At 39.0% G+C, this 19,237-nt stretch overlaps 2 protein-coding genes across 6 annotated transcripts in view; both read left to right on the plus strand.

Annotated features, from left to right (window-relative positions):
* Positions 1–15,545, plus strand: part of LOC135101143 (HEAT repeat-containing protein 6-like) — a 51,844-nt gene extending 36,299 nt beyond the window's left edge. For all 4 annotated transcript variants that reach the window (XM_064004698.1, XM_064004688.1, XM_064004687.1 and 1 more), the window contains exons 3-18: positions 174–440; positions 753–1,220; positions 1,774–2,026; positions 2,445–2,608; positions 5,522–5,694; positions 6,494–6,720; positions 6,998–7,224; positions 8,126–8,251; positions 8,595–8,844; positions 9,816–9,946; positions 10,417–10,492; positions 11,031–11,158; positions 11,317–11,600; positions 12,020–12,350; positions 12,536–12,751; positions 13,250–15,545. In XM_064004698.1, the coding sequence (XP_063860768.1) occupies positions 174–440; positions 753–1,220; positions 1,774–2,026; positions 2,445–2,608; positions 5,522–5,694; positions 6,494–6,720; positions 6,998–7,224; positions 8,126–8,251; positions 8,595–8,844; positions 9,816–9,946; positions 10,417–10,492; positions 11,031–11,158; positions 11,317–11,600; positions 12,020–12,350; positions 12,536–12,751; positions 13,250–13,513 (3,585 nt within the window). In that variant the 3' untranslated portion in view covers positions 13,514–15,545. The remainder of the gene's footprint in view (positions 1–173; positions 441–752; positions 1,221–1,773; positions 2,027–2,444; positions 2,609–5,521; positions 5,695–6,493; positions 6,721–6,997; positions 7,225–8,125; positions 8,252–8,594; positions 8,845–9,815; positions 9,947–10,416; positions 10,493–11,030; positions 11,159–11,316; positions 11,601–12,019; positions 12,351–12,535; positions 12,752–13,249) is intronic.
* Positions 15,546–17,928: 2,383 nt separating this feature from the next.
* The window catches only part of LOC135101180 (uncharacterized), a 15,013-nt gene continuing 13,704 nt past the window's right edge, over positions 17,929–19,237 (plus strand). The window contains exon 1 of one of the 2 annotated variants that reach the window (XM_064004786.1): positions 17,929–18,206. The gene's annotated coding sequence lies outside the window, so the exon portion shown is untranslated. The remainder of the gene's footprint in view (positions 18,207–19,237) is intronic. The other variant, XM_064004776.1, reaches the window with a different exon arrangement.

Genomic DNA, 19,237 nt, shown 5'->3' on the forward strand with positions numbered 1-19,237 from the left:
GAATACTTTGAGTAATTTCCTTTGTTAATAGTATAGCTGAGATGAACTTTACAATATTTCAAGAGGTTCCTTCATCTCTAGTGGCTTGTGTAAAGCTTGAGTATCTTCTGTATCTAGTCATTGTACACCCTTTTTTATTTCAAGGTCTTTTTCTTCTGTCATTCCCCTTGCAGCAAATTCAAGGCATGGTGGAGAAATGTGTGAGTCACATCATAGATCCTCATGGTACCTTAGTCCGACACTCAGCCCTTTTGCTGGCTTCCTTGCTGCGTTGCCCACCCACCCTTCACTTGCCAGGCCCCACTTTAGACCAGCTGATGGCCTGGCTGGGAGAGGCTCTCAGGCATCAAGGAGGGAAAGAAGGCCAGCCAGATACTGTGTACCAGCTACTGCGTGCCTTAGCTGCCACTTTGAGGAATACTCCCAATCCTGCTCAGGAGGTGAGTTATAGAACCCAGCAATTTTTTTTTTTTTTTTTTTTGTGTGTGTGTGTGTGTGTGTGTGTGTGTGTGTGTGTGTGTGAGAGAGAGAGAGAGAGAGAGAGAGAGAGAGAGAGAGAGAGAGAGAGAGAGAGAGAGAGAGAGAGAGAGAGAGAGAGAGAGCTATTAAGTTATAAGGTACTGCTTGCTAATCTTTTTGTTAACATCATCTGAAACTAGTAATGGAAACTAATGGCATCTTTGGTATCACAAATGTGCTACTGTGTGTATTACAGGAATGTTTGTATGTTATTTCTTTTGTGTGTATTGCAGGTGTACCTGACTTTGGCTGGCAGTCATGGGTGCCTGACCCATACATTGGAATCCAGCTCTGCATGGCTTAACAAGGCCTTAGCCATGCAGTGCCTCCACCTGCTGACCTATGTGGGACCAGAGGTGGTGACAGAAGCAAGACAGCGTGGGGAGGAGATCTTCCCAGCTGAGGTGGTGTCAAGCATACAGAGGATTGTGATTGCGGTGGTGCAGCAAGACCCACCCAGCCCCATCCATTGCTCTCACCGCCTATATCTTCACTTAATGGCTTCAGGTCTGAGTGTGCTCTATAATCTGGTGGTGTGTGCCCCTGGACAGGTGCTTGGAAACATCATTGTGACTGCCTGTCGCCCCTTTGCTTTCTATGGACTGCCAGGGTACTCACATGGGGACTTAGTGGACCACTGCCCCACTCCATCTATGGACTTTTCTCTCTCCCCTACACAAGACAGTGACTCCTCCAGCAGGGTGAGTGTTCCAACTCCTTGTCATTGAGTTTTCTCACAAGATATTATCAGATTCCTCTTATGCATGGTGGTAACTTCAATAGGTGATGGAAAGTCATCAGGATATTTTTTTTGCTGGAAGTTACATTTGAATTATTCCAAAATGTACCACAAACCTCCCTCTTCTCTGTAGATCATTCATCATTTGTGGTTGGTGATATTGCCCAGGAAGGTTAGCTTTCATAATTTCATGCCCATTTGTTATAGATTCTTCTTCAATTGTAATTATATTTTTGGGGCACATATTTGAAGCCCACTGGAAAACTGTCATGGTTGTTATTGTTGTCAATTTACTTATTATTGCTTATTAATCAGTACCAGATACCTTATCTCCCTACTGGGGTGACCATGATATGGTTTAGCAGGGCATTAGCCAACCAGTACATAAGAGCACAACTGAAATATATTTGAACAGTAGGCCTAAATGAAAAATGCAAGGACATGTTGTGTTGTTTGTACATAATCTATCCATCACAGTTTCCTCCATACATTATATCCTTTACTTCACGCCACAGAACTACACCAACCGCAACCGCCGGAAGCGACTGAGGAGAAAGCGAGCCCAGCCCTCTCGCTCCACCTCAGACTGCAACAGGGGAGTAGTTGGGGTTGCTCTGGGTGGCATGTCTGTTGGAGGGGTAGGTCTTGGGCTTCGTGGGGCGCCTCCTGCTACTGCCCTGGCCAACATCTCCCTCAAACCTGAGTGGACCAAGGGTAGAGGCCAAGCAGAGGGGCAAGAGAACCAGAAAGTCTCCCCACTCCCCTCAAGTGAGTGTTGAAGTTCACTGAAACATTCTTTAATTAACATAAGTAGACTCCTCCCCCTCTCCCCCATTCATATTAATATGTTTTGCGTGGAGTTGGATACTGGCTTGACATTATTATGAAGTTCAGTCAGTGAAGCTCTGAGTGTATAAGCTTTTATTCCTCTCTTCTATCAGAAATGCAACAATGCTCATTAATAGAATGAAACAAATCATTGCTGGGCTCACAAGGTAACATTATTACAATGTCTGTGTACAGCAGTGTCAGTGCTGACACTGCTTCTTCCATCACTGTGAGGTATGAGATATTTGAATCATTATAGTTTTTGGTTGTGTCTGCTTTGAAGCACTATACTTTCTTATCTGAGATTTTTGCTTAATTTAGCACTGTATTATATATGTTTTTATATATATGCATGCAGACTCAGAAGGAGAGCAGGTCCATGAGGTCAACAGTCCAGCAGAGCCTCAGATCAGTGGCTCTGAAACTGATTTCTCAGACTTTGAGGGCAGTGGAGAGAAAGAAACAGCACTAATGGCTAGAGTGCGACAGTGTTCCCTCCAGGCCATCAATGCAGTCATTGATGTGAGTTTATATCCCAGGAAAGGGGCTGAGAGTTACAATGAGACATTTACATTGATGAATGGTATTGAGGATAGATATATGGAATGTGAGGAACAGTGTAAGAGATATGACAGTGAGTTATAGTTGAATGAGTGTGGGACGGACAGAACTGACATACTTTCTCTCTCTCTCTCTCTCTCTCTCTCTCTCTCTCTCTCTCTCTCTCTCTCTCTCTCTCTCTCTCTCTCTCTCTCTCTCTCTCTCTCTCTCTCTCTCTCTCTCTCTCTCTCTCTCTCTCTCTCTCTCTCTCTCTGTTTAAATTTCCATTTTTAATAACACATCAGATATCATAAGCAGTGCTGTGGAGTAGGAGTCAGAGTTATGGAATTGGAGTTGGAGTCAGAAGGAATTTGATGTTGCTGGAGTCAGAGTCAGAGTTGGTAAAAATGTCTCAACTCTAACTCTGACTCTGATCTCAACATAAATTTCAGAGACTACATAAATTGCCAAAATCTTACTTTTTTAAACATATCACACACTTTATTTCCACCCAAGAGAATAAGAAATCACATCATTGCTGCCATCTGTCAACAGAATGATAAGAAACAAAACAAGTTATTAATTAATTTTAGGTTTTCATCCATACCTTAAGGTATATCATTAATGATATTTTTCACTTTGCCATAGTCTGAAATTTTCAATATGTAACTATTAAGATTTTCATTCTTGCTGGGTTAAATAAATGTACTTTTGTAGCAAACTTAACCATACTCACTTCACAATTAGGTGACAAGCCTACTCTTAAGGGGACCAACTGAGTTATTTTCCATTTTCATCGTTTATGAACTAAACTGCACCAAATTTGTATGAACTATAAAGTTCTTTTAGATGAGTTGTATGTATAGGTTTCATTAAATTTGGAGTAATTGGTTTTCTTTTTTTAAAGAAAACATGAAAAATTGAGGTTTAGATTTTTGCATATTTTTGACAAGTTTTTCTTGAATTTTCTTAAAACTTGTCATGAGATACTTTGATGGTTTTCTAGGAAAATTATGTGACAATTTTTATTTTTGGTTTCATTGTCAAGAAAATCTGAATTTTTCTCAGCTGGTTATTTCTCTTTAGAAAAAAAAAAACTAAACACTCAGTCAAAATTTTGTCACATTTTTTTATGTACAGTAAAATCCCTCTTATCCGGCATCAACGGGACCACCGACATGCTGGATACCAGAAGTTGCCGGATACTTGAATAGAAGTAAAATTATGTCCACAATCACCACCCTACACTCACGCATCTTACCATAACAAAGATCAGCTGATCTTAATCAGCAGCTGATCTGATCAGCTGCTTAAGTGTAAGCACAACACGCTTCCTCTTTTCTACAACTTTAGGCATGATGAAGGCATAAGGCGATAAACAGTGCACATGCGAGACTGAGTCACTGAGTAAACACAGTGCAGTGGACCACGGGTGGCGTGAAGCAGTGCGCTCTGCTGGCGAGGGGACAAAATATGCCTTGCGCGGGAATTTTAATTGATTTTATGAGTACACATTGATTTTTTATTGATTTTAAGGCTCGGGGAAAAATGTGCCAGATACTTGAAGCTGCCGGATACTCGAATGCCGGATGAGAGGGATTTTATTGTATTTTAATTCCCTTTCTAATCATCAAAATCAGACAATAAATGGCAGATAAATATGCCTCAATAGCACATTGAGTTAGTTTTGAGATGCAGGGCTTTAAAGTTTAAAGGGACACTCATGCACTTTTCATCCATATATAGATATATATAATCCTGGAATTTTCAGGTGCCAAGTATTATAATGTATTTGTTTTGAGTTGTAGATGATTTTGAACCATAATTGCAATTGCATTAGATTCACAGATGGCTTGTTTTGTTGGCATCAGGAATCTCTTAGTTGGAACATTGCACACTTCATTTTTACAATAGGGCATGCTACACTGATGCATGTGGCCCAGTGATTGATGGTGTGAGTGAACACAAAGACGGTATAGAAGTTGCTGAAAGAGAGTGCCACTAACTCCTTCCCTCTCTCTAAGTGTGTACAACACACACTGGGGCTCTTCCTTGCCACGCTGTGGGAGGAAACTTCCATGTGGCACCATAAAGAAAACTGATCCTTATAAACTTTCTTAGTTTTTTTTTTTTTTTTTTTTATGAATATTTTTCTACAGCCATCTCTCACCTACAGTGACCTTGACGGAGCAAATGAGTGTGAGTAGGGGTGCATTTAGATGGATATTTAAATGGTGTTTAAATGTGGATGACAAATTATTGAGCATGCATTGTGAAGTACTAGGCCTAAGAGATGCCGTGAGGTGATTTTTGCATTTTTCGGTATTTTTTTTTTTTTTTTCAACTTGGTCAGTCCCTTTAACATTCTGTGATTAATCTGCACCAAAGATAGATAATAAGAAGGAAATTATATTTCTTCATAGAAATTATTTACTTATTATCTATTTTTATATTATTTTTATTTAATTCATTAGAATTTTCTTTTTGTCATAGTCCTACATGTAATTTTTTTTAGCTTAATGTATGTTTTTTTTTCATGAATAGATAATAAAAAGCCACAATATCATAGCTATAACCATTAAAGTGAAACCTGTAAGGACATGGCGTTAAAAGGTAGCCTGTAATTGTTATGAAATGCAATTTAAAAACTTTTTTATTTAGGGATCAGAGTTGCAGTTGGATACATAAGAAATCAAGGTCAGAGTCGGAGTTGGAGTCAGGTGTTTTGGTTACTGACTTCACAGCCCTGGTCATAAACCTATGTAACAATTACTTCCAGTACTATCCTTGCAGTCTTATCTCTTATAATTTCCCTAAACTTTTCATATCACTATTATCACTACCACCATCCTCAGTTTCATTCACACCACCCAATGTAACTTTTCCCTTTGACAGAAAGTTGGGAAGCAGCACAAGTTTAGTTTCTGGCCTCCCCTCATGTGCCAGAACCCATCCCTCATGACATGTGTGCTGAGGGACCCATCACTTTCAGTACGCATGGCAGCACTTCAGGTCATTAACACCTTCTTGCTGGATTCCTGCAAGGTGCTCACCCTTGCTGTGGAGAGGTGGGCTGCTCATAACACACTGACCTGTAAACTATTCTTCTCAGCTTCATTGATTTCCATAGTGGAGTAAAACTTGCTGATTTCTGTGTATGAATGTTTTAAACTCTCCCTTATTCACTTATACATGATCCTAGATATATAGGTACATTTTCATAAGAATAAGAGAAATAAGGATAAATTGTAGTGATCCAAAAGTGTCTTAACATTTTTATTCATTAATCTTCGACCCCCCTGGTTGAGAAGAGAGAAAATCCAGGAAAGCTACAGACCATTGGGTTAAAGGGTAATTGAGAAGATATGGTGTTGTGCCTTTTTTTTTTTTTTTTTTCTGTATTGTTAAACTGTTCCCATAACACAGAGAATCATTAGTTTATCCTCTTATTGGCTGTTCTTATGTTTGGCTGGTATGGATATGTGTTTGAGTCACACTATTCACCATCAGTTCTCCATGTGATTGTGCAATAGAGGTTTTGCCTCTCATTTGGTCGTGGTTTTCATGATATTTTTAAAGTTTAAACTTTAACTTTATGTCTTGAAATACTTATGTATGTTTTCATAGAAGAAAGCATTTTCATGAGAGCAGTCATGTCTATGCTAGGAGCTTTGATGAGTATGCCAAAGTACTCAGAAATCTCAGTTAGATATTCAGAAGTCCTCTGGCTCTGTTATTGGATATTATTAGGTATTAGATAGTAAGGAGTTTACTTTCATAACATTGTTGTTAAATATCAAGAGAAAACTTTTGTTGAAGGAAACTTTTGCTTATCTATGCTTATCTTACTTGTGATTCTTGGAGCAGTGAAGGCAAGAGTTCATATACCACACTGGGGCACCAGCTTGGGGTCAGTCTACGTGAGCTGCATCGCTGTCTGGCACTTGCCCTTCTCTCAGAGAAATTTCCAAGTGCCCTTGTCAGAACCCTCAAGACAATTGAGCTTTTGGTGGAGAACGTCAACTATTCCAAGCTGCAGCCAGGCCTTCTCAGCAAACTGGTGACACATGTCAAGTACTTCATGCGTTATAAGGGTAACAACTGTCTGGGTTCATGATCATCCATAAACAAAGGGGCCACACTAACCAATAGAAAGGGAAACTTTATTTTTATCTTTATCAGGACCTTTTACAAGATGGATTATTCATGCAATTTTACCAGTTTTTAGTCAAGGGAAGAAGATATTGTACCCACAAAATATTTATGTAGTTAGAGTGTTTGGGCCCTAGCATCAAGGATTGAGCGTTTGTAATCAGGTACTTCCTCCCTCACGAGTTATATCCTTGAATCAGTTTTATCCTCCTCCCTCAGAGGCTGTGGTACGGGCCAATGCTTTCTCAGTGATGGTGAGTGTACTGATGATTAAACCACAAGTGGAGGAGCTGCGGGACTTGTTGCTGCGTTACCAGACACCTACCATCACTGCACCTCCAGCTGTGCTGCCACCGCCCTCCATGGAGGAGGAGGTGCCTGGCGAGGAGGAAGAAGAAGAGGAAAATGATGAAAACCTGAAGAAGGAAATGGAAAACTTAAATCTGGTATGAAAATTCATATTCACTTTTGGGTATACTACCTTTTGTGGTTTGGCTGAAGCTGGGTTTGGAGACTGGGTTTTCACCCTTGAGTTACATGTCGCACCAGGTGCCAGGTTGCCACCTCAAGAGGCAGGACACAACCCCTGGTTGACACCCAGTACCCACTCATTGCTGGATGGACAGCAGTACAGGTGTGAGGAGACTGCCCATCCTTCTCTGTCCTGCAAGAGTATATATTTTAACAACCACTCTGTTTTATATATATATATATATATATATATATATATATATATATATATATATATATATATATATATATATATATATATATATATATATATATATATATATATATATATATATATATATATATATATATATATATATATATATATATATTTACAGTTAAGACCAATGTGCTTTTTTGTGTGTGTATGTGTGGACATTGACATTTAACTAACATTTAACTTCAATCTGTGTTGGCACATGTACATTATTCATGATAATACATAAAAATTACTCATTCTCCTTTCTCCTTAAGTAGTGTTATTTATCAGAAGAAAGAGTGAATGAACAACATGGTTAATTTTAACCCATTAGAAGTCAGACAAGAAACCATCTGTTTGTGAGACTTAAATATAGAACCATGAATTCCACATTTAAGGCATTTTTCTATACTGTTAACCACAGTGACTAAAGTTCATGAAAGAATAATAAGTTGCAACCTAGGAATTATGATGTTTTGTAGTTTGAAGTCTAGCTTCTTTTCTCTTCTTTCAAGAGCCTAGTTTTACAAGACAACTAATGTACTCTAATACTTAGAGAGGTCAAAGAGATGAGTAGTCATTCATAACAAAAATCTCACCACCATGGTCATCCACAGCACAATACCTTAAAATTGCAGCTGAGTGAAGAGGAAGAGGAGGCAAGCAGTGGAGGAGAGAAGACCATGGTGTCCTGGCTGGTGGGTCGATGTGTGGATTCTCTTCTAGCATTGGACCATGAGGCTGTGCAGGGCATCTATATTCAGGTGAGGGATACCAAGCAGGATTCTTTTGGGTGGCACAAGTAAGGAGAAGTAAAGCTGAAACAGAGATAAGGAGTGAGGTAGCTTTTGAATTATCATATGGATATCCTGACATTTTCTGATGCATAGTTCTATGCATATCATTGTGTGCAGTAACAAGTAGAGAGTTCGAAAGTTTTACCAGTAAAAGAAATGAAAGAGTGAAGATTATGATTAATCCTTGCATTAGTGAGACAGACAGAATAGGAGTGCAGTGTCATGGACAGTGTAGTTGCAGGAGGGGGAAGCATACAGTCAGCAACTTGGAAATAAGCTGGTGCTCCAGCTTTTACCTGTTGCCTCACAGGTACAGCTACAGTCCTTGAAGGTACTGAATGCCCTAGTGAGTGAACACCTGACCCTCATCCTGCCCAGCTTACCTCTCATTCAGCGGGTCATCACTGTGTGTAGTGAAGCTGTTCAGGAGTCTGTGCCATCATCATCATCAACACCATACCATCCCATCCACACACTCCCCAACAACAGGGATCATCAGCCAGGAAGAACTGGTGATGTTGTGGATGGAGGAGATGCAAGCCTAACATCTCCAGATCCTGGTAAATATATAATGAACACTCAATTTCCTGGAGTAAGAGAAGGAAAAGTTGAATGAAAATTTAAAAAATCATGATGTCTTTATAGCCATAGTGTAAGGTAACAGCCAATATGAAAATGTCTAGCTTTGGTTCTTGCACACTGGGATGTCAGCCAAAGCAGGCATTGACCACTGGTTGCTACTAATATGAAGATCCTTATTATATGGAAACTAGTTACAATCATCCTGATAATGTTAAACTGCTGATCTGTGGAAGCTTATGATGATAACTGGTACTGTTGTTGAAAGAAGAACTTGAGTGTTACTGGATTTACATGAAAGGCATACCATCTGTGTTTATTATAATGTGCAAAATATTTATCTCTTCAGAATATGTTTGTTTGTTTGTTTCTCTCTCCATAAAGTGTAACTATATTCAGTAAATGCATCTTATTTGTTAGCTATAACTTCCCTTGCCTTATATTGGCATTCCCATTAATATCTTTCTCACTATTGAAAAGGTTTATTGTTAGCAATGATCAGTTAGCATGCTATGTTTTACTAGAAGTATAGACATAATATTTTATTATTTAAGTTAGTTTTTGTGTCATGATAGGTCCTTTTACACTTTTCTATGTAGAAGGAAAATATTATTAAGTATTAAGTATTATTAATTATTATAAAGTAATGTTCCATAACTAGTTAAGTTGATCCCTTAACTGTGGAGGGCAAATATCTGCCTTGCAAATTGTTAGTAAAACATAACTAATAAAAAATATATATATATATATATATATATATATATATATATATATATATATATATATATATATATATATATATATATATATATATATATATATACTCATTTGAGATAAAAGAAAATAAATAAGTGAATAAAAGATCAAAATAAAAATAAAATGCCTAAAAAACTCAAATAGTTTGATAACAATTGTGTAAATGGAAACAAGACTCTCAGTGGTTTATTTCCAGGTGTAGTGGTGGAGCACACATACATTCTGCTGGGCTGTTTGCTGGGGGCAGTGAAGACAGACTTGGATGGAAAGACTGAGTCCTGCCTCAGCCTCACTCAGGCACAGCAACTCTGGCTCTGGGCACTCCAGGTTTGTGCTTCCTTCATGCTTGTTTATTATAGAACATCTCATGTTGTATAAAACATTCCAATTGTAGTCTTTCCATCTACTCACAAGTGAACATTTTCTGTTATGCTCTGTCACTCAGTTATGTCAAGCCACCTCAGCATGGCTGAACAGTATATCCTTTTATCATGCTAGTATTGTAGCCTTGTTAGTCAAAAGACCCTCACACATTTTATGGGACTGAATCCCCATAACTGGATGCTACCATTATTTGGACCATTCAAGAGGAACATGGTGTTACTCTTGCATTAATTTTTCTGTTCTGTTTTTTAGCAATAGAGTTGTATAGAAAATTGTTTGTGTTTAATAAGATTTTTTGTGGATTGTAATATGGTATTTGACACCTACCTTGATATTAGTATTGGAAGCCTTCTTTAGATATTGTTCTCCTCCTAAACTAATACCCTTACGTCACTACTTTGTGTTCTGCACAGGGTCCCCTCCAGGTTCTTCTCACCCAAGCTGCCTCAGGACACAAGGACAGGACATCTAAGACCTCTTCTACACTAGGTAAGGGGACAAAAATTAGAGCTCATCACCACAATCATCATTCTTCATTATCATCATTGTGCTGGATAGTACCACCATATTGGTACCATATTGCCAGTTGTTACAGCAAAGTATGCTGACAAGGAAGAAAAATAATTAGAGGAGTAACACCCACACTCCAAACCCATGAGAACATAAACACTACCAAACAACATAATACTACACAATAGGGCATAGATACAATTGAAGATACAACAACAATAGACAACAATCTACCCATGACCAAGGGTCACACAACCTTTCTCCCTGCATCCTCACACTGACTGCCTGCCCAGTTAGCCTGCCAGTTCTTGTTCACTGCCTCATGCCTCACACCACAACTATCCACAATTACCCAAGAGTTGTTCACTTCCCAATTCTAACCCAATATTAATAGGAGAGCAATGAGAATAAAGAGAGCAGTGTTTCACATAGATGTACTGTACATACCTCTCAACTCAGAACCTTTCTTTGAAACTATAAAAGTTCTACTATACATTTCTATTTTCATACCATACAGGACAAACTGAAAGATGTGATCAAGGTAGCTGGAGAGACCGGGAAGTAGTGAGCAATGCTGACAGCACTGAGGGTTCCTTGAAACAGGTGGTAGCAATGGCAACAGTTCTTTCTCATTTCAGTCCAGAGGTATGTGTATATTTATCTTGTGATATGCAATAACAAAGCTATTTTCATGCTATCTCATCTCCACATCTGTTGTAAACCAGATTACCTATTAGATTTTCAATATTCCTTGCATGGGCCATTGTATCAAAACCCATCCTTACACTGGATCCCCTCGACAGGTGTTTGAGAGCCTTGGTGAAGTATGGGCAGGCCGTGTCACCTCCACTGTCCACTGGTTAGTGACTCACCCTGAACCAGAGCTACGGTTGGCTGGGGTGCGGGCCATGGCCATCATGGTGGGTTTTCCTGGAGTGGTGGGCAATCCAGGCAGTCTGGCTCTTCTGCATGCCACTGTAGAGGCTGCTTGTGATCTCTTGGCTCAGCGCGATGCCAATGTTAACAGGGACCGCCTCCTGGCTTCCTGGGCACTGGCCAATGTTTCATCTGTCTTTGAGTTATACAAGTGAGTTTTTTTCCTGTGTACCCTCGTGATTTTCAGCAAGACTGATAAACATCTCATCCATTTGCATCAGACTACTGTTTATTGCATGAAGTTGGCCACTTCTGAAATCACTTCTGCAAACCACAAATTCTACTGTTACAGTGGTGTGAGTGCTTAGGAATTTCTTTGTAGCACATTGTATGCAGAATTGTTAATGCAAAGACAGGCCTGCCAGCAAACTCCATGTTCTTTACAACCTATATTTATCTTAGATATGTTATTAATATGCTTCTGTGGTGGTGAGTTATTATGTATCACAACTCCCATTTGTGTGTGTATCCATCTATCCATTTATCTGTGTTTATGTGTGTGTGTGTGTGTGTGTATGTGTGTGTGTGTGTACATGATTTATATCTTTAACCTTTCATGCTGCATTACAGAGAGAGCTGGGAGGGGAGTGAGCATTTTGGCTCAAGAGAGGTACTATCCCAGGAGATGCTTGGGCGTGTATTGGATGTGGGGCTCAGGGCCTGCCAAGACAAGGACAAGATCCGACCCCATGGTGTGCGCTGCATTGGGAATGTTGCCAGCTTCCTGCAGCCCCAGCAGGTGGCTCATCCTGCACTCGTCCCACTGGTAACCCAGACAGTGGACACCCTTATCACCTGTGCCAGCTCTGGCAGTAACATGAAGACCCGTTGGAATGCATGTCATGCTCTTGGCAATATTATGTCAAGTGGTCGCCTCCCTATAGCCACTGCTCCTTGGAGGGTGTGTATTTAGTCTCTGCTCTCTTCCCATATTTATATTTTTGTTTACTGTGTGATTAGATCATCATTCACTTTCATTGTTCCTCTGTCTGTTTCCTAATCAAACATAGACAATGATAGGTGTCCTTTCTCCATCACAATTACCATTACCACAAGAAATCTCACTCTGTCACAATGCCTTCTCAGGGTCAGGTGTTCACCATTCTGGGCTGCCTTGTGGAGAGCTTCAAGAACTACAAAGTGCGGATCCAGGCATGCAGTGCACTGTGTAGTGTGACAGGGCGGCAGGAGTATGGAAATGAATACCTTGGGGTTTGGCGGGCTCTCCTACGTGGTCTTGACAATGCACAGAACATTGTTGACTACCAGGAAATAAGGCACAGGGATGAACTGATCAATCAGGTAAATGGTCAGGTACCAAACTACTCTCTCTCTCTCTCTCTCTCTCTCTCTCTCTCTCTCTCTCTCTCTCTCTCTCTCTCTCTCTCTCTCTCTCTCTCTCTCTCTCTCTCTCTCTCTCTCTCTCTCTCTCTCTCTCTCTCTCTCTCTCTCTCTCTCTCTCTCTCTCTCTCTCTCTCTCTCTCTCTCTCTCTCTCTCTCTCTCCTCTCTCTCTCTCTCTCTCTCTCCTCTCTCTCTCTCTCTCTCTCTCTCTCTCTCTCTCTCTCATCTCCTCTCTCTCTCTCTCTCACAGAAATTGAAATACAAATCAGTAGGAAAATTAAGAAATTAGTGTGTATTGATGAGTTCTGATCTTTGATCTCATGAATACTATATTTTCCTAGCCATGTATGTAGGTCTTGCTTTCAGCCAACAGTATCAGTTTGTTTGCTATTGTCATTATTTATAATAAGTAAATGTATGAAGGGTGGTAATAAAACCTTCTCTCTGTCTCTCATTAGATTTGCCAGGGTATTTGTCAGCTGTGTGCCCACCTTACCCTTGTTGATGCAGGGGCTCTCTGTGAGCTCCTGCAGGTGCACCAGGATGTGGCAGGGCCCCTCATGCAGAAGGCCTACTTGTCACTGCCTCCTGAGAGGTCTGGACATGTGCTTCAGGCCCAACACCGCGTGGAGGAGCTGATGGGATGTGATGCTCTGACAGAAGCTCAGCAGCAGGCACTCCTCATCCTTGAGAATCTCACTTCTACCTCCATAAATAGCTGATAGATGTATTTTGGTAACTTGTAAGAATCAAGAGTATCCTGATAGCCCTTGAAGATTCAGAGCCTTTAGAGCACAAGAATGTGTCCTGATGATCCTCAAAGTGAAAGTGTGTCAAGATGACTTTCAGAGACCAAGAGTTTGTCCTGATGACCTCTCTCAAAATCCAGCAGTGTGTCACCAAAGTGTGAAGGTGTGCCATATGTATAATAAGGTGTGTAATGAGCTTCTACCAGGTGTTATTGTGAAAGAGGTAGTATGAACTGGGAGATTTTTTTTTTCTTTTTTTTTTTAGGAGGCAGATGCTTTGTGTGTGTGTGTGTGTGTGAGAGAGAGAGAGAGAGAAAAAATCTTTACATGTGCCTAATATCATTGTTATATAAGTGCACAGATGTTGTATAAGTGTACAGATGTTATAGCAATACAGGTCATCTTGACATCTGACACTTGATCTGCCACTCGCTGCAGTAGTGCCTCCATGTCATATCTGTACAAAGAGTTGTATTTTTTAACTGCCATCCTGAATTTTAAAAAGCTAATCCACACATCATCTTTCCTTTTTAAATGCTCCCTGTTCTTCATTAATTATACTCTATGATTTTCTACACACCTAGAGTCACAACTCTTCCATAAACCCATAAAGATTTCCAGCTATATTTAAGACATGTAGAGAACTATTCTTCTTACATTCATTTTGGCCATCATTTACCATGTAAATTGAGACAATGATGGCCTTTGGTCAGTCTCCTGACATTCCTTCCCATTCTTACTCATATATCCTGTGCATACATTTGATGATAGTTTCTCCTCCATATTTGAACATCTCACCTGTAATTCATCCACACTTACTCCCTTTCCATTCTTTAAATTTCTAATTACTTTCATTACTTGATGTTCTCTTGCTCACCGATGCACCTTGCCATCATTCACACCTACTTTTTTTCATATCTATTTTTCTGATCTACTTCACACCCCAGAGTATCCTTCATCTTCACAACACTTGAATCTCAAATACCCACTACTGATACAAAAACCACACGTTCTCTCTCTCTCTCTCTCTCTCTCTCTCTCTCTCTCTCTCTCTCTCTCTCTCTCTCTCTCTCTCTCTCTCTCTCTCTCTCTCTCTCTCTCTCTCTCTCTCTCTCCTCTCTCTCTCTCTCTCTCTCTCTCTCTCTCTCTCTCTCTCTCTCTCTCTCTCTCTCTCTCTCTCTCTCTCTCTGAAAGGTGTGCAATATTCATGAGTACTGTATTATTTTATATAGCCTTGTTGCATACGGGTGTCGAGTTTCATACTATGCACAATATGTTGTCGATTTTCATACCAGTTACAAGAACTATGAGCATCCAACAATTGATGGTGACTGATGCCATCCAATGTAATATATGAAGTTTTCTTTTTAAGCAAGTGGCAAAACCATACTTGTAAACTACAATGAAGATGTTATTTGAGGAGTAAAAAAGCTGGCACATGCATCTTGAAATACTCATAGGTTATCAATTTGCAGGTACATATTACATTAGACTATCTGCTTAAAGGTCACTCAATATACTCAAGTAATATTGTAAAATATGCTTACATACCAGAAGCACTGCTCACAATAGCATAAAAAATATTCCACAGGGTTTCTTTTCATGTATTTTGTAGTTCTGTATCAAAAGTGAGGCTCAATTTTCTCACCTATTGAATAGTCATAGGAACATGCTTCAGTGATGTCACTGATAGAAGCTGAAAGAGGGAATTCCTTGATGTCATTGAGTTAAGCATCAAGGTGAAGGGTATTCTATGGTGTGGAGTGGGTCAGCATTCAGTAATTGAAATCAAAACCTCTTCTGTAAGGCTCAGTGATACAAGTTTTGCCACTTTGAAGATGCATTTATGTAAATGATTTTGTATTATTTTGTTGAACTTCTAAAGTTATGGTTTATTCTATAATTTAATTTGTTGAAGTTACTTTGCAATTATTTTAAAAGATAGAGAATTGGAAATGCCTCTCAATATTTTTGTATGTATGCCAATAAAACAAAGAAGGTAAAAGGCCTCTTATTTACCTATTTCCTTTTATATGTCTACACAACTCACTCACTGAAGTGTGGTCAGTGACGCTCCATCCTCTCCCTTTCAAGAGACCCAGGGGCCTTTTTTTTTTTTTTTTTGTGTGTGTGTGTGTGTGTGTGTGTGTGTCACAACAGCCACGGCAGCATATATAAGTAGATATATAGATAATACATTTTTGTTTCTATATTTATGTATTATAATGCTATTTAATCTGATATTTTATAATCTAGATTCACAAGTTTTCAATATTTTGATAGGGAATTTACAGTATTTTATTTATTTACTTTTTATTTATTTATTTATCTATTTATTTATATTTATTTATTTATTTATTTTTCTTTATAAAGTGTAGTTACATGTAATCAGCATACAAAGTATATTCATGCATATACTTTCCAGTGGCAACATGATAACCATTCCACCACATACAACACTCATCTCCCACATTGTTTCTGTTAACAACTGGGATTACACTATTGCTGGAGTTTTCTTTCTCCGTAGGTAATAGGAGAATGCTACTCTCGACTCGTAGAACTTTTTTTTCTTTTTTTTTTAATAGCATTTGATGCTGCTTTTTAATAAGGAAAGTGCAGAGCATGTCATAGAGATGAAGACCCATTTCCAGTAATTATTATTATTATTATTATTATTATTATTATTATTATTATTATTATTATTATCATTATCATTATTATTATCATTATTATCATTATTATTATTATTATGATTATTATTACTAATACTACTACTACTACCACTACTACTACTACTACTACTACTACTACTACTACTACTACTACTACTACTATCTTTTTATTGTTTTTTTTCTTTCTTCTTTTAACAAAAAAAAAAAAAAAAAAAAAAACAGGTTAAAGTTAAGAGAGAGGTTTGATATGAAGGAACTTCAAATTAGGAGGAATGAATCTGGAGTTATAAAGAAGCTTAAAGTTAGGAGTCTGGAGCTTGAAATTAGAAGAAAGGATCTTGGAAATAAAAGGAAATGTGTTCGAAGATAGGAGATAGGAGCTTGAAGATAGGAGGAAAGAATCTGAAATTAGAAGAAAGGAACTTCGATAAAGGAGGAATGTGTTTGGAGATAAGAGCTTGAAGTTAGGAGCAAGGAACTTTTTGAGTTGGGAGGTAGAGGGAATCAAATCACGAGGGAACAGCTAGGGGTTTGGGTGATTGAACTTCGAGTCAGGAAGGAATTTGTATAACAAACATTCACGGAATGCGTCATACATACGTAATTATAGAAAAATGCACTCCATTATAAGGATTTGTTTAGTTTCATTTTGACTTTCTCTTGAATGTCTGCTGAAATATGCAACTGAAAGATATAAACGCATTCAAGTTCACACACGCACACTATTTCGCCATATCTTAGCATGATCAGCCTTAAGGCTATTGTTATCATTAATTGTTATTTTATTTATTTATTTATTTATCTTTATTTTTATTTTTTGTTTTGTTTTTGTTTTTAGCTTAGCGCATCTACACCTTTTACGAGTGCAATAGGTTTTTCGTTACAGCTCCTACCTGCTTCTTTTTCATACATGGGTATCCATCCTTGCTTATCTTTCCCCTCTGTTCTCCTCCATCGTTGTTGTTGTTGTTGTTGTTGTTATTGTGTTATTGTTGTTGTTGTTGTTGTTGTTGTTGTTGTTGTTGTTGTTGTTGTTGTTGTTGTTGTTGTTGTTAATACTATTATTATTATTATTATTGTTATTATTATTATTATTATTATTATTAATATTATCATTATTCACAATACGCAGCTCTAATGCCTTCTTCTTTTTCTTCTTCTTCCTCTTCTTAGGAAGGATGTTGACTTGAGAAGGATAGTATCGAGCTGGAAGTTAAGAGAAATAAGTTTACAGATTAATTCAAGGAAAGAGCTTGGAGCTGAATAGGAGAAAAATTAAAGTAGGAGGAAAGAACTTGAAGTTAGAAATTTCACATATCTACTTATAATCTTTCAGGCATATACTTTTTCATTAACCTTTTCCTACGCTACCCATTCCTGTCCCTATCCTATGGTTCTGTCCCTCTTGCTTCTCGCTTCTCTCGTCTTCCCCTGAGTATCCCGCTTCCCTACCCCCATCCCTCCTCCCTCCCCAGGACTAAGGAACTTCTTTATAACATCACATGCACAAATGAAGAATCGTTACAATTTCAGTGTAATGGGAGGACGAATGATATATCTCGTTGTTTCTGTCTCTGTTAGGTGATTTCAAAGAAGAATAATTCAGGTTCACATGTCACAGTGATTGGAGCGGTGGATATGCGTGGCGGTGGCTCGGCGGTGTTGCCTTCTGACATGTTTGGCACAAAATATTCGCTAAATTCTTCACATACCAACCATATTATGCCGTAAACCGAGGCTCTCATGATATACATACGGTACCATGATGTAGAGTAGACTACCTGCTTTGTGTTATCTGTCATGTGTTGGCTCGGGCAGGATGATGCCGGCTAGCGCTAAGTTACAGTCCGTTAAAGTTTAGTCCCGCACACTACATCTTCCAATATGGCGTCGTTTGTAAACTGTTGACATCCAGTGGTACAGAACGAGGAGAGGATTTAGTTGACAGCAACAAATGTAGTGGAGCATTGTGCCGCGGCAACATCGATTGACGGGTGAGTGGGGGTGGAGTACAGGCCTGGGCGTGGCATGGTGGCTCTTGGGAAGTCTGAGGCTTGGCAATGGAGCCTCAGACGTGACTCCTTACTCCGCCACTCCTATGTAAGCACTCAGCAGGGAAACATTAGAAGCAGTGTCTGAAGGAGAGAGAGAGAGAGAGAGAGAGAGAGAGAGAGAGAGAGAGAGAGAGAGAGAGAGAGAGAGGCACATTAATTGCAAACTTCAATAATCCATCTAGTAAACAGTAAACAACCATAGTGGTAGAACAGTGAGGTCCTGTTCACTTGTTAGGAATTTTGGTGAGAGAGAGAGAGAGAGAGAGAGAGAGAGAGAGAGAGAGAGAGAGAGAGAGAGAGAGAGAGACTTAAGTACCGGGAAGCAGGAAGGATCACTACTTGTGGCACTAGTAGGGTCTCTCAGGGCGTGAGGGAGGAGTGGGCGTGGGAATCGGGTCAGGAATGAAGGGGAACAGGAAAGTCAAACCCATTCTTTCAGTTGTCACTCGGTAGTCAGTGTGGGTGGAACAGTGGTGCTGAGTGAGCCTCGCAAGCAGTGGCGGCAGTGATCCCATACATATATATATATATATATATATATATAGAGAGAGAGAGAGAGAGAGAGAGAGAGAGAGAGAGAGAGAGAGAGAGAGAGAGAGATACTGCTGCTTTATTACACTAATGAGTCTAGCAAACAGGTAATTATGTATGTGGTACATTGTGTGTGTGTGTGTGTGTGTGTGTGTGTGTGTGTGTGTGTGTGTGTGTGTGTGTGTGTGTTGAAATTATTATAAAAAAAAAAAAAACATTTACGTTCATTTAGTTATTCGTAGTTCAATTCAGTCACTCCTTTGTACTGTCATAAAAAGTTCACTCTGCAGTAGCTATCATAGTAAAAAAAAGATAATTTATTCCTTTATTCACTTAATAATTTTATTAACTATTAATTAATTAATTATTAATTATTTATTACTGATTTGTATCAGGATTGCAAATACCGTATGTTGTTGGCTAGTGTGTAGTGTAGCATT

This window comes from Scylla paramamosain, chromosome 1, assembly GCF_035594125.1.
Source record: "Scylla paramamosain isolate STU-SP2022 chromosome 1, ASM3559412v1, whole genome shotgun sequence".
NCBI classification, from domain to species: Eukaryota; Metazoa; Arthropoda; class Malacostraca; order Decapoda; family Portunidae; genus Scylla; species Scylla paramamosain.